Raw genomic sequence first — 27,801 nt, 5'->3', positions numbered from 1 at the left:
CTTATTCCCCACCCACGGCCTAGATCCTGAGGCTGCACCTGGCCCGCCAGCGCGCGGAAGCATCACCGATGGACGCTGCACCACAAAGCGGCCAATCACGCGCCGCCTGGCCCAGATTCCTCCGCCAGAGGCTGCGCCGCAGCCGCAGGTGGCCCAGCGAGCGCGTCCGCCCCGCGCCGCCAATCGCGACCCCCGCCGCCCTTCCCGTGATGCCCCGCGGCTGACCTCCGACCTTGTCGCCCACCCCTCCTTGCGGCCCGCTTCTCCCCCCGCCCCCGCCGAATTTGCAGGGCTCCGAATCTGCGGGGCGTGGCACCCAAGCGCAACTCCTTCCTCAGCGCCCTGAGGTTCTGGGCAGGCGCCGTCCCTTCGCCTTTTCTCCCTGCGGCAGGGCCCAGTGACGAGCTGGTGGCTGCGGCCGCGTCCAGGAGGCGACTCGGTGAGTGGGCCGGACGCGAACATGGCGGGGCGGTGACGAGGGCGGGCGACGGCTGCGGCGCGTTAGGGCCGGGCGGCGCGGCGGGCGGCGCGGGGCGGGGCGGGGCGGCGCGGCGCGGCGGGAGGAGCGGGAAGGGGGTGGGGCGTCGGGGCCTCGCGTCCTCCCTCAGCGCCATTTTGTGGCAGCGAGACCCGCAAATAAAGGGGAGCGCCGGGGCTGCGGCGGGAGGAGGAGCGCGGGGGCCGGGGACAGTACGGTCTGGAGGCCTGGGCGGCGAGCGGGCAGCGCGGCCTTGGCCTATGTGACTGGGCAGCGCCGGCGCGGCCTCCGTCTGGAGAGGTAGGTGCGGGCCGCCGGCGGGAACGGCCGCGAGGACCTCCGGGTCCCTAGGGCTGAGGCGCGGCCGGCCCGGGAGGGGCGGGCAGAGCTCAGAGGGTGAGTCGGGGCTCCCGGGCCCGCCGGCCTCCCGTTAGCTGCAGCTCCTTCCCGCCTGCGGGGACATTTCCGCCGCCCCGAGGCCATTTTGCCTCCGTCCTCCGTCCCGGGGGCGAGGTGGGCGCTCCCGCGGGCCGGCGATACCGGGAGGCCGCCCCCTCGGTGCGCGTCGTGTCCCCGCCTCTGTGTCGCCCCCTCCCACCTCTCTCCTCTGGATCCCTAGGATTGGCGGCACTAACGAGTTCAGCAAGGGAAGGAAAGCCGTGTTCGTTGACCAATTTTCACATCGCGCAGTAGGTTATTACTGCAGCTGCATCTTCCTGTAGACTTCCATTTTTAAATGATTGCATGCATTCTGAGTAAAGAAAGAATTCTTTATTTATTCAGTAGAGGAGAGGTTTTCGTGTAATTTTTAAATCTCATCTTGGGTCTCTCTCTAAGACTGTTGTTTGATTTTTGAAAACCATATTTCATTGGTCAGTAGAGGACACAGTGGAAAAGTCCAGGTTCTTGTTTTGATGAAGTCAGTTTGATCTCAAAGGACTGTGTTACAATCCTAAATTAATTGTTTCTAAAGTAAAAACACAGATCGTTTGCCATAGGTAGAAGAGTATTTCCATGAGTGTATTTACAGTAGAGCTGTCCATCTAGTTTTGTATCTCTTAGAATTTAGTTAATTCCATTACTGAGGAAGATAAGTGGAAGTCACAGGTTATCACGAGTTCACGTTTTTTAATTTTTAAGTTCTGACCATTAAGTTTTCTTTGATAGGTGCATATATTCGACATTCAAACCACCATTAAGAAAAAGTTATGTGGGAAAATCTTTTCAAGATACCTAAATTTTATTTACTACAGTCGTTCAGTAGCACCTGATGAGGCAAGTCAGAGAAAGAAATTGCAGTCCACCAGGTGGCATGTGATAAGGATGAAGTTAAATTTTAAGGGTTTGGATGGGTGTATTTTGGGAGTTCTTTTAGATCTAACCTTGTCTTCAACAGATAGCTATAGCCAAGTGGTCAGTATTTTCACTTCTCAGTGTCGGAACTTAAGCATAAATTTCTAAGTCCCAGAGGAGGAAAGTAATAATAAAATGTGTCACAAGCACTGCTGATGTTTTCCTTAGCACATCAGAACTTAGTATCTAGTTTTCCTCATTCACTTTTGAGTCATGCCTGCTCAAAATATTTTTGTGTGTTAGAAATGAGTTCGTCTGTATGATACAGAACATCTGTAGTAGCTCTACAATGTGGAGACGAGCTGTAATAATTACATTTGTACAGGATGTTACAGCTTTCAAAGCTCCTTATGTTCTTGTTTGTATGCGGCATAGAATCCCCTTGAAAATATACTTTTCTTGGTGGTCTTCGTTTTTTCATATAATTGTATGTTATCTTGCTCTTGGAAAAACAAGTTTACTCTTTAAATTTTTATGTTGATGGGTCTTTTAGAAAAACAAGATCTAGATAGCGTTTGGTTTTATGCTTATTTTATTTTTAAAATTATTTCCTACTTTTTGCCTCTAAATGTTTTCTGATACTCAGCTTCTCAGAAAAACTTTTCAGTATTCCCGTAACTGTATATCCCATTGGATATTAAGCTGGTCCATCAGGCTAGAACTGGGTGCTATAAATAAATATTCTCCACTCTTGAAAATGTTGTTGGGGAATTTAGTTTAATTTTTTTAAATACACATTAAAATTATCTTTTGATTTTGTTACAAAAAGGATTTTTCAAATAAAATCGCATTTTAATGGCACTTGAGCGTTGAGATTTGCAGCACTTTGTGAGGCATGCAAAACTGGTACCCCCCCTTTGTTTTTTGTTTGTGTGTTTTTTTGTTTTTTTGCTGATTTGGAGACTGCAGCCCAGAGTTAAGTGACTTGCTCAAGATCCATTGATTGATAAGAGTCAGGAAAAGGTGGTCGTCCAGTTCCTAACTATAGTACCCTTTTTACTGCAGAGCCAAGGTTGTATGCTGTCGGATTATTAGTTTCTTGAGTTTAATTACGATTAGTTTCAGTGAGGTACATTGCTTTCTCAAATTGTGTTGGCTGGTGTTCACCTCTAAGAACCGAGTTGCATAACTTAGGATCCTAATGCTAAGAGCGAGGGAAGTACTGGGGTCTGGGATGCTAGACACCTAGCCAACGGAAACTGAACTCGCCATCATAAAGTGTTTTTCATTGTTAGAGGCATCAAGAGTACATGGTGATTCTGAGATCTGAATTTAAGAGATTATCCCTGAATTAATGATGTGAATAACTGAAACCTTTACATAATTTTAAGACCACGTTTTAACCAATCTTAAACCTCCTAAAAGGTAGCCAAATTGGCCAATTTTAAGTTTTTATCTCTTTTGCTTTTCTTTGTTCTTTAGTTAAGCTTATTCATTATTGAGGATGGGAGAGTGGAAGAATAATCCATCTTCATCATTTACCAACTTCAGAGAGGTGCTGCATTTGGGATCCTAAAGGCCAATTTATTAATTAATAGCTGTTTTGACCAGAGTTAATCATTTAGTGACTCATAATTATTTTCATCATCTGGAAAATGGAGGCTAACTTTGACTTTGAAAAGTCGTGATTATTAAGTGTGTGATGTGACTCATAGCATTGAGTATATATTCATTTTTTCCCCTCAAGATTCAGGATTCAACTCCAGATATTTTAGTTATTCCATTTTTCTGATGTAAAAACATAATTCTAAGAACCTGGGATGTACACTGTCTTAATGAATCTAGAATTGATTTTAGATGATATTGTGCTTTCAGTTGTAATTTAAAGATTGCCTTGGGGTATAATTTTCTTAGTATATTCATGCAATGTGAAAGTCAGATTTGGGAACCAAGTTCTGTTTGGAAAATAGTTGAATGTTGGTACTTTTAAATTTAAACCTGTTCTTATCTGCCTTTTGCCAAGCTGCTTCTTTAACTCTTACGGCATATTATGGACTCTGAAGGAAAGATAGACTTTTCAATAGCTAAAAATCAGGGAGGAATTTCTTTCAAAATGCTTAACCTTTGAATTCCCAAGTCACATATTCTATAACATGTGGAATGACATGTGACTCTGAGAGACAACATGAAATGCAAACATTTATACAAAATGCATTTATCTTTGACGTATGTCACAAATTTATAAATTTATTTGTATAAAGAAAATATACATTCTCTGAATGATGTGTAATTAAAGTTTGTCCACTGTCAAACTTTTTAGAAGAGAATATAAACCAGTGTTAAAAATTTTAAAAACTTGCTGTTTTATTGAGTTTTAAAAATTGGAGATTACCAAGAATTCTGCAGTGGGGCTTAAAAACAAAGACAGGAGCAAGCCTGTCATGGTCTGGGGGTCCTGGGATCAAGCCCCACATCCAGCTCCCTGCTCAGCGGGGAGTCTGCTTCTGCCTCTAACTCTCTCAAAAAAGTAAATAAAATCTTTAGGAAAAAAAAAAAAGGGAGCAGGTCTTCATTGTTATCTCTACCTTTGAATTCTCCCTTCAGTTTCTTCAAGAAGTTGTGATTCAGAGTCTTTGTTTTTTTGATGGGGAGAAGGAAACTAATAATTGCATTTTATGCTAGTCACCATGCTATAGATTAATGTTTATCTTTAGAAGTAGCTCAATAATTTTGAGCCTTGGTGAGAATCCTTTTTGGGTTGGGGAAACTGAAGCTCAAGTTCTGCGGCTTTTTTTGTTTCCAAGTTTGCCATCCTCTTATAGAAAGGCAGGGTTACTAGAACTTTCTTTCCTGTGTTTCCTAGTCCTTTCAATGCCCTTTAAAAACAGCAGCTTATTTGTTGTTAATTAAGCTTGCAGTTAATTTTATTTAAATGAAATAATCTGAATATGTACTAAGAAAAGAATGAACAAATAAACCTGGGGAAAATGTCACATTGTAGAAGCATTTACTAGTTTATAACTAGAATTTATATTGAGTAACATCCATAATACTTAAATTTTATAACTAAAATTTTGAGTAGCTATGGTGCCCATTAACTATTAATGGGTAGACTATCTGCGGTGGTAAATATAACTTTTTAAACTGTCACTTACAGCATTCTTATCACAGTATCCGTTATATTAGGTTTCACATCTATTCTCAGAATTTTACAGGTCGTCTTGGTTATTTTGGGGAAAAAATTAGATTGACTTATTTAGCAGTATTATGATTTCAGTAGTAACTGAAGCAAATTCATTTGTCCATATTTCCATTCAGCATATGTTTGAGTGCCTACTGTGTACTGTGACATCAGCAGTGAATGAAACAGTTCTCACGGAGCTTATTTTATAATTGGGAGAAACAGATAAGTATGTAAAATATCAGATCATGATAAGAACTATGAAGAAAAATAAAGTTTGATGTGAGGGAATAGCAGGGGATTGGCATGCACTATTTTGAGATGGGGAGCCTTTAGAAGGATTTAATGAGATCAGTGGCATGTATAGGTACACGTATACTAGTTAAATATGGCTAAAAGTTCAAATGGCTAGAATCGATGTTTACCTGTTGTATTTAGCTCAGACAGATGGGAAATTCCAAGGAAATGCCAGGCTTGATTTCTGAGTTCCAGTAGGTTGTGGTCAAGTAGAGTGAATGTACTTTAAACCTACTAAAATAAAACTAGACATCTGTGGGGATAAACATGGTGAAGGTTTGTTTCCCAAATGATTGGAATCACTGGTCACATTAGGATAGTTACTAACCAGCTGTCCATTACTTCGACAAAGAGTATAAACTGGTCAATAAGAGGTCTAAAGTAAACAGGGACCAATTTAAAGGAAAAAATTAGAAAAATAAACAGACCTTAAGTGGTAGAAATATGGTTATTTCTTTATAGATATTGGTTAGAGACTTGATCAGCTCAGAAAAAAATGACATACTCAGGTTTTTGCTTCATCCAATGATAAGATTATTAAAGAGGGAAGAATTAAGCCAGTAATATATAATCAACTTACAATTTTTTCCCCAAGATGTACTGATTTCTTTAACACAGTGTATCTAGTCTGAAAGTGAGGTTTTAATGGCAGTATATGATTGGAATATCTGGTTTACAGAGTTGGGATTGTATGTAACATAAAAAATGGTATTGGGAAGATTCCTTTTGAGGAATTTCAAATAATATGAAATCCAGTAGCTTTTAAAAATTGAGTTTTACACTGTAAATTCTTTGGTTAATCTTTAAAAAATTGAGGTATAATTAACATGTATGTAACATAAGTTTCAGGTGTACAACATAATGGTTGGATATTTGTATATTCTGTGAAATACCACTGTAAGCCTAGTTACCATCTGTTACCACATAGAAAAATCCTTTTCCTGTTTTCGTTGCGAAGACCTTCAGGATTTATTCTCAGCAACTTTCAGACATGCAATACAGTATTATTAATTATAGTTACCATACTGTACATCTCCATGACTTATTTCTCTTTGGTTAGATGTTAATAGTTTGGGATTTGTAATAAGTATGAGTAAGTAAAATAAATGTAAAGGAAGTGTAAAATATAAGGGGAAGATTCATGACAATGCCATTGGAAATAAAACCTAGGAATAAATTTAAATTAGTTTGTGTCCTTATTTGAATATTGGGAAGAAGAAGTGTTTTCAGTAAGCATAATAAAGGTAATGAGAATTGTTCTATTTTATAACCGATCTTTTGCAATAGTTAAGTAAATCTTGTATAAATTTATATAAAAAGCTAATGTGTGATACAAATTCTGTGGCATGAAATTAGTGTAGGAATATTTTTAAGGTGTAAATATATACTATTTGTGTAAGCATTGTACAGTAGTGAATTATCACGATGATAGATTCTATCAGCCTTACTATAACAACATGTTGCTGTAAAAGGACAGGCTTAGCAACTGGTACTACACTTCATATTCTTCCAGCAAGATGCCTGGGATACTGCCTGAGGTCAGTGTCTGACTTTAGCACAATGATGTCACTTCTGTAAGATTTCTTTCTCATAGGGCGGTTGTAAGAATGCATTGAAAAGTTACATTTCTGTCAGTCCTTTATGGGAATATCAAAATGATCAACTTTTTTACAAAGGAATTTTTTTTTTTTTTAAGATTTTATTTATTTATTTGACAGAGATAGAGACGGCCAGCGAGAGAGGGAACACAAGCAGGGGGAGTGGGAGAGGAAGACGCAGGCTCATAGCAGAGGAGCCTGATGTGGGGCTCGATCCCAGAACGCCAGGATCACGCCCTGAGCCCAAGGCAGACACTTAACCGCTGTGCCACCCAGGCGCCCCACAAAGGAATTTTTTTTTAGTAACTTAAAAACTGTAGTAATGTAAGGTGTTAACAAAGGAGAAGGTGGGTGTGGAGTATACAGGAACCCTGTAATATTTTTGTAACTTTTCTGTAAAACTAAAACTGTTATTAAATAAGTAATGTAATGATTTGGTGAAAACCGAGTTCCCTAATAAATTGATTTGAAAAAGCCAATATTTCTTGTTCCTACCTTAACTGGAAGAACATCAATTGAACCTCTTCTCTCTGCCCCTTTTTCTTAGGATTCAAGATGACCAACGAGGAACCTCTTCCCAAAAAGGTGTGTTTTTTTTCCCCCTGCATTTTTTAAGTCCTTAGGAGGAGGCGAATTAATAGAGTTGAAAGGACTATCTTTATTTGCTTATTTTTCATTCTCTTGCCTTATAACACTGCAGGCATTGTGGATGTATAATGTCCTAGACATTGTATGTTGAATGTATTTTTAGAATATTTTCAGTTTTTGGAAAACTTGTGTTATAATTATGTCTCCGTGGGCTACTCTTAATCTTATGCTGTATGAATATTTCCACCTACATAACTATAAATGTGAAAAAAGATTTCTTCACAAGTTTTTGAAAGTTACTTATTTTCTTTTTTTCATAATTTTTAAACCCCTTTGGTTGTAAGGTAAAACCGCTTATTTATTTTTCAAGAAAAGGTTACAGCTAGTTCTTGGATTCTACCTTTTCCTCTGAAGTTTTTATTTTCTAGTCTCATTTTCTCCCTGTTCTATTTCCCTAAGTTAATTCAGTTTAGTCACTATTACACACATTCACACACGCACAAAGTTGCAAAATAACATAGTTTCTGAAAGTAATTTATAATTCAAATGGGAAAGCAAGGTATGAGCTTAGTAACCAGTGAATATTTAAATGAACAGTTTAGATGATAAGTATTATGGAAATTTGTCTTAAGTTTTGAAGTCAAATTATTTATGAAATAAAGAGTTGTACTGTGGTTTAATAATCAGAATTAACTGTGTGCTTTCTGTTAGACTTTTGATATATTTTGGTACAATGATTTTCCCTTTTTCATAATAATAGTACTATGTTACTGGATAATGTTGCAATTTGAAACAAGTTTCTTACAAAAGAAACTAGTAAAGCATTAATTTTATACTAAAGCAGGAGAGGTGCCTCATCTTTACAATCTTCATTTGGTATATAGAGAAACAATATTTCTCAATTTACAAAGCAGTTTCAGCTAGAATATTGGGCCCATTTTTTAAAACTTTTTATTTTGAAATGATTATTGATACACCAAAAGTTGCAAAGAAATGTACAGGGTGGTTTTGTGCACTCTTCATCCAGCCTCCTTCAGTGTTAATCTTCCTTAACTATCAGACATCTTGCATAACAATATCAAAACCAGGAACTTGACATTGATACAGTCCACAGAGTGTATACGTGCATTGTGTGTGTGTGTGTGTGTGTGTGTGTGTGTTTGTAGCTCTGTGTAGTTTCATCATGTGTTAGTGTAACCACCACCACAACCAAAATAGTTAACTGAAGCATTACCACAAGCTTCCATTTTGCCATTCCTCTATAACCCCATCCATCCCGAATCCTTGGCAACCACTACTCAGTTCTCCATTTCAGTAATTATGCTATTTCACAAATGTACAAACGAAATCATGCAGTATATGTAACTTTTTGAGATTTTTTTTTTCCCCACCCAGTATGATTTCCTGGAGGTTTTTCCAAGTTGATCCATAGGCTGTTTTTATGGTGAATCTAGTATTCCAAGGGCATGGATGTATCATAGTTTAACCATTCACCTGTTGAAGGACATTTGGGTAGTATCCAGTTTGGGGTGTACTACAAATAAAGTTGTGAACATTCATGTACAAATTTCTGTGTGAAAATAATTTTTTTAAATTTCTTTGAGATGTGTGCTTATGAGTGCAACTGGCTGAATTGGTTGTATGGCACATCCATTTTTAGTTTCAAAAGGAATTGCCAAAATATTCTCCAGAGCAGCTGTACCGTTTTACATTCTCACGAGCAATGTGTAAAAGTTTGGTTTCTCTACATCTTCCCCCAGCATTTGGTGTTACCGCTATTTTTTTTTTTTAAGATTTTATTTATTTATTCGACAGAGATAGAGACAGCCAGTGAGAGAGGGAACACAAGCAGGGGGAGTGGGAGAGGAAGAAGCAGGCTCATAGCGGAAGAGCCTGATGTGGGGCTCGATCCCATAATGCTGGGATCACGCCCTGAGCCGAAGGCAGACGCTCAACCGCTGTGCCACTCAGGCGCCCCTTACCGCTATTTTTTTAAGCCATTCTAATAAGTGTGTAGTGATAGCTCATTGGAGTTTTAATTTTCATTTCCCTAAGAATGATGTCTGTATTAAAGATAAATAGCGTACCTTTTGAAAACAATAATACAAGATTTTTAAAAAAGCAATAATATGTACTGAGCCATTTAACTTGGGGTTCTGGAGAGGCTTTGTATGTTTCAGCACAGAGCTCCTTTGGGAGGGACTTTGTGTGTTTTCAGTAATAAGGGTATTCCTAATAACAGAAATGAGCAACTGGGGGACTAAAATGTTAAGATCCTGTCTTTATAAAAATATGAAGAACATAAGAGCCAGTGGTATTTAATATTTTAAAGTTTTAGGAAAAGCAGTCAGTTCATATTTTAATTCTCTTTATATATAGGTTCGGCTGAGTGAAACAGACTTCAAAGTTATGGCACGAGATGAGTTAATTCTAAGGTAAAATGTTCTTTTATCAAAAATACAAAATACTTTCTATAGAACATATTGTGGTTCTAGCCTATAATTATTTTCAAGTTAGATTGTTTTGTTTTTAACATTAATACATCCTCAAATCAGTGTACTTTTCGAACGTATTTTCTGTGGTCTGTTTCTTCATTATGTAAACATTGAGGAAAGCATAACACTTTAAAGAACTAAGTACTAGCTTGGGTAACTTCTAGATTACTAGATAAACTGAGGGAAGATGTTCAGAATTTTAACTTAAAGCATTTGTACTTCATATGTAGAACTTGGAATGGGGAAAGACCCTGCTCTTAGAAAGCCTTCATTTAAACAAATATATAGACTTGTTTTGATGTCATTATTTTTTCCTTTCCTGTTTAATGTGTTAAAAAGTTGTAGTCCTAAAGGATGACATGTTTAGTTATGGAAGAAATACATTATTTAATGATAGGCAAAGTTACTCTTTCTATAACTGTTACCTTGGTCAGTTCATGTAACTATATAAATCCATTTTCTCCTTTGCAAGTTAAGGAGTTGAATTAAATTACTTTCAAAGGTTACTTCAAGCTCTGAATTTCTGTGGTTATCTTATAAATGTCTTTGAAAAGGCGATTGTGAAAAACAGCATTAAGGGTATTTATTTTTTTAATATAAAACAGGATCAACACATGTGTAACTTAAATTTGTTCTTTTTACATTTTATTACTTTGGTAAGTTTTTTAGATGATAATTTTTAGGTACAAAGAAGGTTTTTTTTTGTTTGTTTTTTTTTTAAAGATTTTATTTGTTTATTTGAGAGAGAGAAAGTACGAGCTGGGGGAGGGGTAGAGGAAGAAGCAGGCTCCCCACTGAGCAGGGAGCCAGACTCTGGGCTCAGTTCCAGGACCCTGGGATCATGACCTGAGCCGAAGGCAGATGCTTAACTGACTGAACCACCCAGGTGCCCCAGAAAAGGTGTTTTATAACATAGGCAGATGCAGCTGACATATTCCATTTTTAACTAGAGTCTGATAATTTCCCACCTTCCTTAGCTACTCATATTGTGCACAAGCTCTTTATCTTCTTCATGCAAAGGACAGTTTTTTCATTGCATACATTTATTTTCCCATACATAAAATTTAAATTCTTAGTATTCTAAAACACTCTTGTCCTCTCCTGCTGAGGTAGACCCTTGCTTGTGATATACTGTCACTCACGTGTTGATATTCCCTTTGTATGTCTCGTTAGTATGTGTTGTCTTTCTCTTGATTTAGTTTTAGGGAGAGAAATTAGTGATACAATCTTAATAAAAATTCATAGTAGCAATTTCTTGTATTAAGTTACCTTTAAGGTTTTTAAGTCCTGCAGTTTATATTCTTGAGGTCAGCTTAACTTCTTTTAGGGAATTTTCATATATGACTCTTAAGTGAGTTTTTTTCCCTCTCATTAATTCTCTTGGTGATTTTAAATCAAGTGCTGCTTAATCTAACTATTCTGTGTTTTCTGTCATCTTGATAAGGATGCTCTTGGTTGTGGGATGCCTGGGTGGCTCAGTCAGTTAAGTGTCTACCTTGGGCTCAAGTCATGATCCCAGGGTCCTGGGATCGAGTTCCGCATCAGGTTCTTTGCTCAGCGAGGAGCCTACTTCTTCCTCTGCCTGCCGCTCCCCCTGCTTGTGCTCTCTCGCTCTCTCTGTCTCTGACAAATAAAATCTTTAAAAAAAAATGTTTTTGGTTGAACGTTTATATTTTTTTGTTCCTCTAAACAGATCTTTTTTTTTTTTTTTAAGATTTATTTGTTTTAGAGCAAGAGAACGCACACACGCAAGCACTAGTGGGGGAAGAGGCAGAGGGAGAGAGAGAGAATCTCCAGTGGACTCCCCATTGAGTGGAGCCTGACATGGGGCTCAGCCCCACGATTCATGAGATCATGACCTGAGCTGAACCAAGAGTCAGATGCTTAACCGACTGAGCCATCCAGGCGCCCCTAAAATAGTTCTTGTTTAGCCTCCACAAAAGACCTTTGTTCATCCCCAAGCACTGAGTGAAACTCCTGTTTGTGTCCTAGGTTGTAGGGACCGTAAAGATAAGCATGCCTTTGACTGAACAGTAGTGTTTACGTAAAGTGTTTATGTAAAGTGTTGATGTTGTGGAAATTTTTTTTGTTTACTCTGTTGTAATAATAATATATCTCATAGTAAACTTGTCAAAGTTATTGAGGTTTTGTAGAAAGATTTTCTAAAATCAAACACGTTGACCCTTGAACAACAAAGGTTTGAACTGTGTGGGTCCACTTAATGCAGATTTTGTACGGTGTGGTACCTTAAGTGTATTTTCTTTGTTTTTTTAGTATTTCCTTTTTCTAGCTTTATTGTAAGAATATAGTGTATAATACATATACAAAATATGTGTAATTTAAGTGTTTATATTATCAGTAAGATTTCCTTCTGGTCAACAGTAGGCTATTAGTAGTTAAGCTTTTTGGGGATTCAAAAGTTATACATGGATTTTTGAGTATGCAGGGTTTGTCACCTCTAAACCACCCTATATTGGTCAAGGATCAACTGTAAAATTTTTTTTTTTTAAGATTTTATTTATTTATCAGAGCACGAACAACTTAAAAGCATAGTTCTTCAGTAAACAGGGTAGCAGACATTCTGGGCACGTTACTTTTTGTTAGTTGCTTGAAGAGAAGACTGGAGACCTTGTTTTCAACAGTAATTGCCAAGCTAGTGTAGCCTGTATTAGAGGGTTAGGAATATAATAAGGAAGAAAGGTTCCTTCATACTCTGATAGTATATGTCATTTTTGCAGATTGTTTCTGCCAAGTAGGTGTGGTTTAAAGAATAGTCCTGGGAAATAGTATATTCTCCTTTTTTACAGACAAAAATAAATAACTGCTTTGAACCACTGCTTTGGTTTTACGGTATTTTCACAAAAGAGCTAAGATAAAGAACCTTTAATCTTTTATAATTAGGCACATTTCTTTGGTGCCATAGACAGCATATCTGAAATAAATTTTTTACGTAGATTTTGTAATCCAGGCATTGTGCCAAGCCTCAGTGATACAGAGTCCTTTAAGGCATGTGAACAGGCTCAAAGGAACATACTTGGTATATTCCCAGCAGAGAATACTTTTTTCCTGTATTTTCTTTTATCTAGTTCTGTAAGTTAAGAAGGAATAATGAAGTGACTAATTTTATTATTGGTTGAAAATCATGTAGTGAAATTCTTGGCATTACTTAAATTTATATGTTTATGGGTGTGATTTTCTAGTATATTTAATAAAAAGAGTATCAGCATGACAACTAATATATGTATTTATTTTTGTACTAGATGGAAACAGTATGAAGCATATGTCCAAGCTTTGGAGGGCAAGTACACAGATCTTAATTGTAAGTTTGAGTTTTAGCTTCTTAAAGATTATGTGAATATTTCCTTTTAAAGATTTTTGTTACAGACACAGGATAATTGGTTTTTCTAAGCGATGGTATTTTTTTTTTTTTTTTTTTAGTTTTTATTTAAGTAATCTCTACACCCGTGTGGGTCTCAGACTCATGACCTCAAGATTAAGAGTCGCATGCTCTTCCAACTAAGCCAGCCAGGTGCCCCTATGCAACTGTAATTTTCATTCAAGCATTTTGTTAAATAACCTCCCAAGCACTCACTGTATTGCTGCTACGAAATGGATGAATGAGCCATGATCCCTCTTCTTTAGGAATTCCTACCCAGTCATTTGGGGAAGACCTGATATGTAATAATCGTATAATAGCGTGATTGTTTTAGTAGAATTACATACAGGTGTCTGAGAGTAGAGATGGGGAAATTCACAACTACTTTAAGCTTTCCTTGATGTGTCCCTAATTCCTTCCAGAGAATTGGAAGTGAAGCATGCGTTACTAGTTTTAGAAAGGAGGTACACAGAAGCAACACATAATAAACTTCTAAGAGCTTAATGTGTAACAATAGGATATAGGTACATATTTACAGATCTTTCAAAACCTCCTGAAAAATAATACCAACAAAGTTTATTAATTTCAAACTGTTTTAGTTTTTGTCACTTTTCACTGAGTTAGGAGTAACATACTATTTGTGAATATACAAAGCAATATTGTTTTCCAAGTTCAGAATGCTTAATACCTTGAAATTTTAATTATTATATAACTATATTATAATCCATAGACATTAATATTGTGAAAGCGTTTTTTTTTTTTTTTTTTAAGATTTCATTTGACAGGGAGAGAAGGGGAGGGAGGGAGTGAGCAAGGAGAAGCAGGGGGAGCGGCAGAGGGAGAAGCAGGCTTCCCTGCTGAGCAGGGAGCTCAACACAGGGCCTGATCCCAGGATCCTGGGATCATGACCTGAGCTGATGACAGACACTTAACCACCTGAGCCACCCAGGTGCCCTGAAAGCTTTTCTTTCTTTCTTTTTTTTTTTTTAAAGATCTATTTTAGAGAGTTTGTGCATGCAGGTGCATGAGCAAGGGAGGGACAGCTGGAGAAGGAGAGACTCTCAAGCAGACTCTGCCCAGAGCCCCGAGCCCCATGTGGGGCTGAGTCTCCTGACCTTGAGATCATAACCTGAGTCGAAACCAAGAGTCAGACGCTCAGCTGACTGAGCCACCCAGGTTCCCCAATATTGTGAAGGCTTTAAGTGATAATTGTTTATGCAGTTATTGGCTTGTTTTCATTGGATAGGTTAAAAACAATATAGGCAGGACTTTGGACACGCTGTAGTATAGACAGATACAGATCATGAAGTTCTCCATGTTCTTTTGGAGGTAGATTGGACAATAACTACATAATTCTACGTAGTATTAGGTGGCTGTAGGTCACTCTAACACCACTACCTCCTAAAAGAGCACTCATGATCAAGAACAGATTTCCTTGTTATAAAAGAAGTTAGGATAGAAACTTAAAGACTCAATGAATTTTTTTGCCCTTGTTTTTATTATTCTTGACAAAGGCAATCAGAACTTTATTTTGGGTAGGTCATTTTGATCTTGAAATTATATTTCATTATGTTCTGGAATTTTTTTCTTTCCTTCATCAGCTAATGATGTAACTGGGTTAAGGGAGTCTGAAGAAAAACTAAAGCAGCAACAACAAGAGTCTGCCCGCAGGGAAAACATCCTTGTAATGCGACTAGCAACCAAGGAGCAAGAGATGCAAGAGTGTACTGTAAGTATGTCAAATGTTAAGTCTTTTTGAGGAGTTGGTTTTAGTCTGCGTTATTGTGTATATTAGCATTTAGTTACTTTTACAAACTTAATAATTATAAATGAACATTTTGTTAAGGTAGGTAGGCTTTGAGCTATAAATATGCTAACATTTTGGTAGATCACTCCATTGTTGGATTTAAAAATATATTTTTTGGCCAAGAAGTTAAAAGTTTTAAGTTATGCTCTGAAATTTCCATGATACGAGAATCAGTATATCGATTCAGATATTTTTTTGATACCTGAGGGCATAAGAAGGATTTGCTCCTTGCTGAGCAAACTGTTTCTCCTCTGCTGTCTTTACCTCTCTGTGTATAAAACTTTTGTTAGTATCAGTAACCTCTTCCGTATCTGCTTTTAATGTTACAGCTTTTTATTTGTAGTATTTGCCATGTCTACATAGATCTGAAATCCAGTGGCATATTTGATCATTTAGCTGTGGTTGAATTTAGGTTCAGTTATATGCTGTCTTCAGTAGTCTTACACATTCCTTTTTATTAGTGTTTGTGTATATGTTATATAAAGTAGAGGTAGTTTTGTCTGTGTTCTAATTTTGAAAATCTGAAATTTTTAAAAAAATTATTTATTTAAAATAATCTCTACACCCAATGTGGGGCTGGAACTCACAGCCCTGAAATTGAATTGCATGCTCTTTTTTTTTTTCCTTAAGATTTTATTTATTTATTTGAAAGAGAGATCACAAGCAGTGGGGAAGGGTAGAGGGAGAAGAGGACTTCCTGCTGAGCAGGGAGCCCAATGTGGGACTGGATCCCAGGACTTCATCATGACCTCAGCCGAAGGCAGACATTTAACCGACTGAACCACCCAGGCACCCGAATTGCATTCTCTTCTGCTGAGCCAGCCAGGCGTCCCGAAAATCTGAAATTTTCTTGAATTCTTCTGTGTAATCTCCATTGGTCTGATACCTTGTTTATTAAATCTAATCCAGAAGGCAATATTCTGGCCATTGGAGACTCTGATAATATATGGGGCGCAGTCCTATTCCTAATTCTTTTCTCACCAATATAGTGTTCTTTAGGGCTCATAGTCCTTTTATTTCTTAAAATTTCTTTTCAATAATCACACGCCTTCACTTTCTGTAACTTGAACTCTTGACCATCCCCACCTTTGGTTATTTTTTTAATCTGGACACCTGGTTCCAAGAAGTGTTGCCCAATAGTTTGAATATAATTTTCTTTTCTTTATAACATCCACTCCATCCTTTCAAAAAAAAATTTTTTCCCCCTCTTTAGATTTTCATATCTAATGGAATGGGCACTATATCTCTAGAGTACCCAGTTTCAAAGCTCTTTAATTCTTTTCTTCTTTTTCTGATATTAAGGATTCTAGATTCTACCCACTTTTAGGTCTCTGCATGGCACTCTGCTAGATGCTTGACACATGCAGAGGATGAATCTTATCTTCAAAGTGCTAACTGCTGGTAGAGTGTGAATGGATTGTGCCAACAGTAATATCTCATAGCACTAGTGTGTCTTGAATTCTTTCTTCTTGGGTCCTACACTTGCCATCCTAGTTCATGTTCTTTTTTTTTTTTTTTTTTTTTTTTTTTCCAACGATGGTTAGATGCCACGCAGTGGTTGGCAATGCCTTAACCATATGTGTGTTGTCAGGACCGAGGTCCTCTTCCATCCTTGTCAAGGGGAGTGCTCCTTTCATACAACACGTAATTCTTACACTTCTCAACACTCACCTAGACAATATATGCTATTGACTCACTTCTGTGCTTCTCCAGCTATTTTATATATACACTGGCAGTTTTGATCATATCATGCCTGATCAGAGCCTTTGGTGATGCTCCATCACCCTTTTGTCTTCTCATCTCAGGTTTTTAAGGCTATTTGAACTAGAACGTGACCATTTCCAGTCTTTTTTTTTTTTTTTTTTTTTTAACAGCTTTCCCCTGTGCAGGTCAGCTGAACAACTCATTTTCAGTTAGAGAGTAAGGTTTTGCAGAAAGAGCAGCAGGAGCAAAAACACAAGGAAAGGGCAAGGGTGTATGTGCAGATGAGGGCAGTTTACTTTGTAAACCTAAATAGTAACTGTGTCAGTGTCGGAGGCATGTTTTCTTTAGGGATCCCAGACTGTGGTGTATATACAATATGACATGCTTTATCCCTGTTCAATTGTCTTAGCAACTGATCTTATATTGAATAAACAGTTGTACTTTTTTGTTTAAAATGAGTTACTTAAAAAAAAGATCTCATTAAGCTAAGTAAAAATTACTTCTCTTTGCTCAGTGAAAAAGTAGAGATATTCCCAATCCAGATACTTGTATTTTTTACTGAATCGTTAGAAATTAGCAGTTTATAAATTGTTAACTTTAATCCTATTTAAGCCTTAGTGTGCAGCAGGATCTTGAACCAAATCTACTTTGGGTGTGAAGAAAGTGATGCATTTAATGCTAATAAACTGTATTTCATATTTTAGAAATGTATTTTTAGTGTGCTAGTAAATAGTACAACTGAAGTCGAAATTGAAGGTTTCATATGTAAGTAGAGGGGTTCTGGTGTGGTGGAAAATCTCTAGATTGGGAGTCAGGAGGCTTGAGGACTATTTTCTAGTCTCAGTTCTGGCACTGAACTAACTGTATCCTTGGACAATTAGCTTATTTATTTTCAAAAATAAGCAGTTTGAATTTGGTGAGTCAACTGCCACCTGTACAAATCTGTGATTCAAATCCACTCAAGGAAAAATTGAATATATACTTTATTTTGACTTAAGGTGCTATTTATAATGCTGTAATGCCAATTCATGTAAATAGAAGCATTGTATATTTTTAAATTTAGAAATACAAATATGTATTTTAAGTTATAATCTGGTATTAGGTATATTTTTAGGAGACATATATATATAGAATAATTTCCATAGGGACAAATTGGAAAGGGTAAGCCACTGCACTTTTTTTTTTTTTTTAAGATTTCCTTATTTGAGAGAATGTGAGTGCACAGTGGGGCAGGGCCAAGGGGGAGAGAAACTTCAGTGGGTCTTTATCTCATGACCCTGAAATCACCACCCTGAGCTGAAACCAAGAGTTGGACGCTTAACCAACTGTGCCACGCAGGCGCCCCTCACTGTACTCTTATATAATATTTTACATATGGCTTTTTTCTAGTGGGTGTCAACATTTTTAGTAAATATAACAGTTTTTTTTTTTTTAACGTTTTGGTTGCAAAGTAGGATGTACCCTCTTTAAAGATTCCAAATATGGAAATGCAATCATAGTCTTAATTCCTACATGGATAACCTTAAATAGTTGTTTATAAATTTGTACTTTTCCTAGAGGATGTTAAGATCCTCTTAAAGGGGGAAGGACTTAACAAGTTGGTAAATTCTGTGAACGAAATGGATTTTACCCCACCTTCTATGTATACATTTTTCTTTGATTTGGTAGTAATTGGTTTTTTTGCTTTGTACAGACTCAAATCCAGTACCTCAAGCAAGTCCAGCAGCCTAGCGTTGCCCAGTTGAGATCAACAATGGTAGACCCAGCGATCAACTTGTTTTTCCTAAAAATGAAAGGTGAACTGGAACAGACTAAAGACAAACTGGAACAAGCCCAAAATGAACTGAGTGCCTGGAAGTTTACGCCTGATAGGTAAACAAATCATACTCCCCAGTCAAGACTTCCCTGACAGTCCCACTACGAGAAAGCTGTGGTGGGACAGCCAAGTACTCGTTTCCACACCAAGACTCAGACTTTTTGAGCCAAAAAAAAAGCCACATTCTTATACTATCCAGCTTGTAATGGTTAATGTAAAACTTACCAGATGAACCTTGTGTTTCAGCTTTTTTCTCTTCCCCCTCCCCTTGCTTCAGAGGCCTGATGGCGTCGGACTATTCCGAAGAAGTGGCCACCTCCGAAAAATTCCCCTTCTAGAACCATGTAGACACTTGAGAAATGTTTCTGTTTGAAGAAAATAGAGGGAGAAACAGAAGTCTTAAGTCTGTGGCACACTGTGTCTTCAGACAGTTTGGAGGAATGAAAACCTAGAGATTTAAAATCCTGAATTGAACATGTAAAATTCCAGTAAAATGTAAAAATGGAATACGCATCGCTCTTAACCTTGAGCATAGTGACTTAGAGACACTGTATATCAGTTTTGCCAATAAGACTGTGGACTTCGTGATTGTTGTTGAACTTCTGGGTCAAAACTCAAATGAGGTGAATTTTGCCTTTAAAGAGTTTATTTGCTAAGAACCAATTTAATAGTCATGAGAGAATCAAATAATAGATGTCAGTACAAGTAGTTCATATATTGAACCATTTAGTTTGGGGCTCTATATTACTTGATTGAGCCTTAAATCAATGTGGTTTTAATGAATGGTTTGTTCTTTGAATGGTTGCTAATGCTGTAGATAATCTTGTTGAGGACTGTACAAACAAAAAGGTGTGGTATCAAACTTCAGGTTGAAACTGTTTGAAGCATTATAAACATTCATTTCACTACTAGATTGTATAAGGATATTGGCTGTGATGAGATTCACTGCGTTATTTTTTCCAGTAGTGAAATTAAATCCCCATTCCATTCAACAGGCACATGTTGAAAGAGCATTGTCGTTGGTGTTAATGGGGGAATGTGTTTCCTTCATTGTATTTGGGCCTTTTGTATTGCACTCTTGATATTAAATTAAATGTGCCTTGAAATAGTTGTTTTTTTTTTTTTTTTAAGTTCAAGGAATACTATAATGATTTTGTTGTACTTTTAACATTTTGATTTTGGGGGGCTGTGGAGAGCAGATTGATTTTGGAAAAATTGTTGCTGTGCTCTTCAAAGTGAAGGAAAAGGCTCTGTGACTCATTTTTAAAGACCTACGTTTTTCCAGCTGGTATCATAAAAGACAAGGAGACTTGACACTTGTTACTTTTTGACACCTTGTCCTAGGATATTGCAGTAGAAATTAATGTGGGACAGCCTCACAGGGTGCCTGCCAGAAGATTGGGGAAATAATGTATTGGAACTGTGGGCTGGCCTAAGTGAGACATGTTGTGAATTGAAAAAAAGGTATAGTGATCATTTCTAGCAAATTCATTTGATCATTTAGATGAATGAGGCATTATTTTCTTCATGCTTCCATCCAATCCTGGAGGTGAATTTTTTTCGTCAGATCATTCTATAAGTCACCAATGCGAATTTTCACTTGGTGATAATGGAGTCTAAGATGAGTGGAAGATATATGTTCCAGATTGTCCCAACGTTTAAGTGCAGTTTTAACAAGGGTGACTTAAGTTCTCTCTTAACCATTCAAATCAATTGTAAGTATCTTGTATGTTTGTGCTTTAGGGAACTGATTGTGGGGCAGAGGGTGGGTCGAAGAAGTGGTTTGTGTGACTTTACAACAAGAAATCCGCTTCTAAAATTCTCACTATTTTGTGGGGTTGGAGGGTAAGTAACCAAATCTGTCTGAAATTAGCTTATTGTGCCACATTAAGGCATTTGTATATATCTTATGCCATTTAAGATCACAGTAGAAATGGCCTACATATTTTTAGTAGGTCAAGAAATAATTCATAAAATGTATTATTAACATGTACTCACATTTATTAGCCAGCATCTTTCTTTGCCGCTTAGGTAAGAGTCACTGTGAGGTCTGCAGGCTTTTTTCTTCTTACTGTTAAAAACGTTTTTTAATAAGATAAAACATGCTCATGTGTAAAATTGGAACAGCATGAAGAAAGGTGGAGACAGAAAGTGAGAGTCATTCCTAGATGTGACCTTTCCTTCCCCATTCTGTTCTCCAAGAGCAGTAACCACTGTTCTTGGGTATCATCAAGATAATTTCTATGCATATACAGTCATTTTATATATATCCATTTTAAACAAATGTGTACGTACATAACATAGATGATTGAAGCTTGGCGTCCACGCCTCCCCCAACATACATTTTATCCCTTGCACAGTTTTAAAATTTTTAAGTACATTTAGATTACTTCATTTTTAATGGTTACATAATATTTTCATTGTATTAATAAATCATAATTTATTTTAATCACCTGTAAATGGATTTTTGTTCTGTAAAGAATAGGCTATAAATGGTACTATAAATACATCATTAACTTGAAACAGATAGTGCTCAATCAGTACTGTGTTTGGAATAATTCAAATAGACTGGGTTGTGGCCCCCCCCCTTTCCTATTCTGTTTTAATTTTGAAAGAGAAAGATTGAATTATCTTCTCTGCTTTAGTTAAAAAATTCCATACATGTAACAGTGCATATGTTTTCAGAGTATTTAAGAGCGATCTATTTCAGTTGTTTTGACAGTTCTGTTTTGCATTTAATCGTTTAGGTAATTGTGTGTACACCTCTCAGATATTCTGGCCCCCTTCCTCGTGATCATAAAGCAATGTATAGCATCTGTTCTTTTTTATAAATCTTTCTCTCAAACTGTTTCAGATTTTCTTTGGAATTATTTGATTTTAAGAATGGGTTGGGGGAGTTGTTGATTAAAGAAAATTATTCCAAAGACAGTTACTTGTAATTGAACTCTTCTCATTTTGGGGGATGTGATGAACACAACATAAATCTCACATGACATGGTAAAATGACAAAATGTTTAAAGAACAGTTTTGTTAAGACTTCTTTCAATAATCACTAATTTTAGAAGTGATAGGATTATTTTAGAACAGGCATTTATAAAAAGGTATGACTATGAATGAAACATTTTTTGCATTCAGTTTATGATACACTTTATATGAGATTAAGTCAGGTCACAATTAATACTGGTTTTACAGTATTTCTTTCTAATCTCTATTAAATTCACATAGAAGGATTTTGAGGTTAGTTGGAAAACACTGATCCTGTAGACTTCATAAGAAAAGAAGATTGTGGGAAAATGACCAGTAAGGTGGGATGAGTGCCACTGCCTGATGGTGGTACCTATCTCTGAGCTCCCCGTGGGATTTCTGTCTAAACTCTTGTTCATTGGAGGCCAAAGTCTGCGGGTGCGAATGGGAAATGGTGGGGTGCGGGGGGAGGTGTCCGGAGCTACAGCTGCCGTGAACAAGAGCACCAGCTAGTAAAGTTGCCAGAAAGAGAGAAAACCCTTAGCAAGTGCTTCCACCTGAGGCTGCCTTGAGCAACAGTGACCCAGGTTTTACTGTACTACAGATAAATTTAAATTACAAACTTTTGCTTGAATTACATTAGGATAAATATGTACTATGGGTTTAAAAAAAAAAAAAGAAAAACCAAACAAGAAAGCTTACAACACTGAGTCAAAGAATGAGAATCCTTTACAAAATGCTCTCATTTTAAGTCTGAAGGCCTATGATAGGTCCAGATGCATTCTGAAGGAATATATCAGGCAAGTGAAAGCTCCAGTAAGTGAAGGAAAGAACAAAGTGTCAGCAAAAAAATTTTTTAACCACTTAGGTTAGGTCTTTCTGAACTTAACGCCATTACAAGAATGTCAGACTGTCCCCGGCGGAGCGAGCGACTCTTGATCTCAGGGTCGTGAGTTCAAGCACTATGTTGGCTGTAGAGCCTAACTACTTAAAAAATAAATAAAAAATATCAGGCCGTCTCTATTCAGTATCAGGTAACATCACAAATATGTACTGAGATCCCTTTAAAAGTGATCATTTCTCTTGTTATTGTTGAGGCTAAAGAAAAGATAGTTTCATTGAGGGCCGTTACCAAGGCTTCTGATCGCGTTTTTGCAGTTGCTGTGTATGTATGTGTAGGTTCTATAGACGGTTGCACTAATACTCGGTAACTAATTTGTGGAAAGTTTGGTGCTCCTAACTTGGCAGATACTTAACATTTGCATTATTTGTGATAAGTAACCCCGATCTTATTTTTCTGTTCTAAAGATAACCTTTTATAACATGAATAAAATCTTAACCACATATCAATATTAAATTTTTAAAAACTTGTGTTACAGTTTAAGACAGTTCAAAATATATAAAAGAAGAAGTTAAATGAAGGATTAGTGGATGGAAATACTCTTAAGGCTCTTTTTAAAAAGGCTGTTTAGGGGTGCCTGGCTGGCTCAGTCAGTAGAGCATCCGACTCTTAATCTCAGGGTCATGAGTTCAAGCCCCACATTGGGTGTAAAGATGACTTTTAAAAAAATCTATTAAAAGTCTCTAAAAACAGTTATTGAATATGCCTCACTTATGCAATAAACATTCTATGACAGCTACCTATGAAGAGGCACCCTCAGGAAATGCTACTTTAGCAACAATAAATATACTCTATGTTATTGCATTTACCTTTTTAAGAACTTTTCTGTTCCACAAAGCTAAGTACCTTAGTGTTTTATTAATACTGATACCTCTGAGGTTTGCATTAATTAACTGGCTCGGTTCCATTTCAAATGATATTTGGGATGAAAATAGAAACCCGAATCCATTATTAGTGTAATAGAAAATGTGGCCATTTGGGTACTTTTTGTTTAGGGTTTATTTTTGCTGCTGTATTGGCAAAATACTGAAATGCAGAAGATGGACGTGTTCCAGAAAAGAAGATGGTAATTATAGGGAGGCATCTGCCGTGACAGTTATATTCTGTACGTGTTCCATCTATTGCTGTAATAATTGCAAGCAAACAAGGTTGTGGACACTTGTCTTCATTTTGTGATGGATGGCTCTTTCCTTTGCAGCCAAACAGGCAAAAAGTTAATGGCGAAGTGTCGAATGCTTATCCAGGAGAATCAAGAGCTTGGAAGGCAGCTGTCCCAGGGACGTATTGCACAGCTTGAAGCAGAGTTGGCTTTACAGAAGAAATATAGTGAGGAGCTTAAAAGCAGTCAGGATGGTAAGGGGTTTTTTGAAAAGTTTGGTTAACTTTGCACTGGCTTTAAAACACTTGCCAGGCATGAATATTATAGATTAGATTCTGTATTTGCTAATCTGTGCCAGTGGTTCTATAAAATTACAAATGAAACATTTCTAGTTGAGTCAGCAAAGCCATTTAATTGTAGTGGTTCCCCCCCCCACACACACTCTTGTTTATTGTGCAAATTTAATAAGAAATTTGGTTTTTGGGGGAGGTGGAATTTGGTGAGAGGCTGTTTATTACTAAGGCATTACATATACAAATTTATATTCAATATTTAAAAGGGGGTTATCTCCATTTAACCTGTTTTTCTCTAAGTGTAAATCTTGGAAGTATTTGACTATTTCCAGTGGTCTAAAAATACAGAATTGATTGTACCTTTTAAGGTCCTGTTTAGTGAATAAGCTATTCACTAATATCTTATAAAAGCTAATATTTAAATTTGCTAAAGGTAAACTGAACTAGTTGTCAGCCACTGTCGTCCCCCCTCTCATCCCCCTCCCCCCGCCCTTTTTTGTGGGCAAGTATAGCTGTGTCCCTTCTGTTTCTCCTCTTTTTGAGAAAGATGAATAGTAACTAAAATATCCAAACTCTGGAAGTTAAATTGAAAGTTAAGGGGCACCTGGGTGGCTCAGTTAAGCATCTGTCTTCAGCTCAGGTCATGATCCCGGAGTCCTGGGATTGAGTCCGTGTCCGGCTCCCTGCTCAACGGGGAGCCTGCTTCTCTCTCTCCCGCTCCGCCTGCTTATGATCTCTCTCTGTCAAATAAATAAAAATTTAAAAATAAACTGAAAGTTAATATATTTGACAATTGGAAAGATCAGTAGTCAGTACAATACCTTTTAAAGTACCTTTTCAAAGTAAGTGATAGTTGTTAGCTCTTAATATTTGTAAACATAGTGACTAGGAGATTTTGTATAGTAGTGAAGGACTTTCCCCTCTCCCAAGCGTTTTTAGGACTTAATGGCCATGTGTATTTTATCAATTTTCAGGAGTTATTTTCTCTGATTTTTGTTTTTGTTATAGCATAGACCTCTTTGGAGTGTTAGAGTAGAGGACCCACTGCTCCCTAGGGCTAAACCTGCTGTTGAGCTGAGACAAACACTAGCTAGGGGGAGTAAGGAGGAAGGGGACCAGCCATGTGGGCCCACAGGTGAACAGATAACGGAGTGGATTTGGGGAGCTATAATCAGTTGTATATGGCTAGATGGCTTGAATCTGTTTTAACTTGGTTGCTTTAAGATACTTTAAGCATGTCCTCCCATCCCCCACAAAAAACCCCAAACTCATTCTTAAATGGCTATTTTTAAATTCCGAGCAAAATTTTTAAATATTTTGTGATTTTTTTAGAATTGTATTTTGTGATTTTTTTAGAATTGTATTTGTTCACTATTTATTGACTGGCTTTGTGACAGTAATATTTTAAAATGTTATAAATCTTTTAAAAAATAAAATCTACTTAAGAGATTATTAAAGTAGGTTTGACTCTCCTTTGCACAGAACTGAATGACTTCATCATTCAACTTGACGAAGAAGTAGAGGGTATGCAGAGCACCATTCTAGTTCTTCAGCAGCAACTGAAAGAGACGCGCCAGCAGTTGGCTCAGTACCAACAGCAGCAGTCTCAAGCTCCAGCCCCAAGTACCAGCAGGACTACATCTTCTGAGCCTGTAGGACAGGCAGAGGCCACAGGTAAAGACTGCAGCCGGCTGGCCAACGGACCAAGTAATGGCAGTTCCTCCCGGCAGAGGACGTCTGGGTCTGGATTTCACAGGGAGGGGGACACAGCCGAAGATGACTTTCCTTCTTCTCCAGGGAATGGTAATAAGGCCTCCAACAGCTCAGAGGAGAGAACTGGCAGAGGAGGTAGTAGTTACGTAAATCAACTCAGTGCGGGGTATGAAAGTGTAGACTCTCCCACGGGCAGTGAAAACTCTCTCACACACCACTCAAATGACACAGACTCCAATCATGACCCTCAAGAGGAGAAAACAGTGAGTGGGAAAGGTAACCGAACTGCGGGTTCCCGCCACGTTCAGAATGGCTTGGACTCAAGTGTAAATGTACAGGGTTCAGTTTTGTAATATTTTTTCCAGCAAATTTTTATACAGTGTCATTTAATTTGGGAGAGGATACTGTCCAGAAAATTAACGCATACTTTTGTCACAATTTGCCTTTTTTTTGTGGGTGTGGTTTTTTTTTTTCTTTTCCCTTTTTTTTTTCCCTCCCCTTCTTTGCTTCGATACCTCTGCCACTTTGGAAATTGTAACAGTTAATTACCTTGAATGTTGCTAAAAGGACATTTTGTGTAGGGTCAAGTTATTTTTATATGAGTTAATGTGAAGTTGTAAATGGAAATCTTTCCTTAAAGTATAACACAATGATGTCTGTATAAATCTGTGTCTCTCCTAGAATCTGTGCTGTGTAAGGGCATTCTTACTCATGCTGTTATTATACTTATGCACCATTCAGACTTGTTAGAGTAGATGTGGGTTTATGACTGCCAAGTTTGCCCAGTACAGTAGTTTTATCACTAAAAGTTGGACTTGCTGATGGAGTCCTATAGTAGTTTCAGTGTTAGATACAGTTTTTTCCACCATACATCTGTGCATTTTCTCTTTAGGTGACTGAATGTTTAAGAAATTTGTGTGCATAGTTACTCAGTTTTTATGAACTGTTGTATCCTGTTAATGCATATTGCTCTGTGACTCCAGTATATCTTACCTGTACTGACCAAACTTAAATAAAGATTTTTATTGTAACTGCTTGCATTAGTTCTTTTATTTGTTAATATGTGTGTGTTTAGCATTTGTCATTTATTTTCATTGAATTGCTGAATTTCTACTCATCATCCTTCAACGTACCACAGTGGTGAAGCTTAAGTTCATGCATCAATTTTGACTGTGCTCTTAATTTTTAAAAGTATGCTTTAGGCCATTTGACTGGCTCGGTCGGTGGAGCAGGCAACTCTTGATCACAGGGTTGTGTGTTACAGCCCCACATTGAGTGTGGTAATTACTTAAAAAAATAAAATCTTGAAAAAACAAGTATGCTTTGTTTTGCAAAATGAACGTGGAATTTAGGACTATAAATGTTTTTTCTGACTTGTAAAAATAATTATAAAATACTCAAATATTTTAAGTATAAAGGAAAGTATAAAGAAAATCGTAAGTATTAGTTTTTAGTTGAAAAGTAGACTTTGTTTTTGTGAAATGATTTCAGATAATTAGGGTATCTGTATAGTCTATTTTTATTTTTTTAAGGTACTATTTATTTGACAGAGCACAAGCAGGGGGAGCATCAGCCAGAGGAAGAGGGAAAAGTAGGCTCCCTGCTGAGCAGAAAGCCCGACGTGCTTGATCCTAGGACCCCAAGATCACGACTGGAGCCAAACGCAAGATGCTCAACTGACTGAGCTATCCAGGTGCCCCAGGGATGTTCATTTTAAAACATTGGCTACATTCTGGTCACGATTTCAGGGTCATGAGATCGAGTCCCACACTGGGCTCTGCGCTCACCACAGAATCTGCTTGGAGTTTGTCTCTCCCTCTGTCTCTCCCTATGCCCCTCTCCCTGACACTCGCCTGCTTGCTCGCTCTCTAAAATCTTTAAAAAAAAATAAGCATTGGCAACTGCTATTGATTTATACTAACAACATGTCTGCTGATACTACATGGTACGGCTGTGGGGTGTTAGAATGAAGGAGAAAATGTTTTTAAGATGTTTTTAAGACTCAGAAGTTTGCTTCATTGTCTGCTTTTAAACATTAAGTACCAAAGTCTATGGTATGGAATGGCTTTAGAATCTAGCTTTTCATATATGTGGTTGAGATGAAATGTGATTTCTGCTGAAAGCAAAATATTTTCTTGTTTTAGGTATTGTAACATAATCAAGAAACCTCAGAAGTGGAGTTAACGACACTTGAAACT

The 27,801-nt window shown here is 37.5% G+C and overlaps 1 protein-coding gene and 1 pseudogene across 4 annotated transcripts; one reads left to right on the top strand and one right to left on the bottom strand.

Moving 5' to 3' along the window:
- Positions 1 to 112: 112 nt before the first annotated feature.
- Positions 113 to 26,634, top strand: WTAP (WT1 associated protein). Of its 4 annotated transcripts, none has more exons than XM_026505155.4 (8): positions 113 to 439; positions 7,395 to 7,432; positions 9,815 to 9,870; positions 13,191 to 13,249; positions 14,908 to 15,035; positions 18,511 to 18,689; positions 23,697 to 23,851; positions 25,373 to 26,634. In XM_026505155.4, exons 2-8 carry the CDS (start codon positions 7,403 to 7,405, stop codon positions 25,954 to 25,956), a joined length of 1,191 nt encoding a protein of 396 aa, XP_026360940.1. In that variant the 5' UTR covers positions 113 to 439; positions 7,395 to 7,402; the 3' UTR covers positions 25,957 to 26,634. The 4 variants fall into 4 exon arrangements, with proteins under 4 accessions (XP_026360940.1, XP_048082066.1, XP_026360939.1 ...); XM_026505154.4 differs by lacking the exon at positions 113 to 439 and adding an exon at positions 571 to 778; XM_048226109.2 differs by lacking the exons at positions 23,697 to 23,851; positions 25,373 to 26,634 and adding an exon at positions 18,911 to 21,561 and having other exon boundaries at positions 118 to 439.
- On the bottom strand, positions 16,642 to 16,757 carry LOC113259713 (U6atac minor spliceosomal RNA; annotated as a pseudogene).
- Positions 26,635 to 27,801: the final 1,167 nt, after the last annotated feature.

Source organism: Ursus arctos, unplaced genomic scaffold, assembly GCF_023065955.2.
Source record: "Ursus arctos isolate Adak ecotype North America unplaced genomic scaffold, UrsArc2.0 scaffold_13, whole genome shotgun sequence".
Classification (NCBI taxonomy): domain Eukaryota; kingdom Metazoa; phylum Chordata; class Mammalia; order Carnivora; family Ursidae; genus Ursus; species Ursus arctos.
This window is presented reverse-complemented; position numbering and strand designations above follow the sequence as displayed.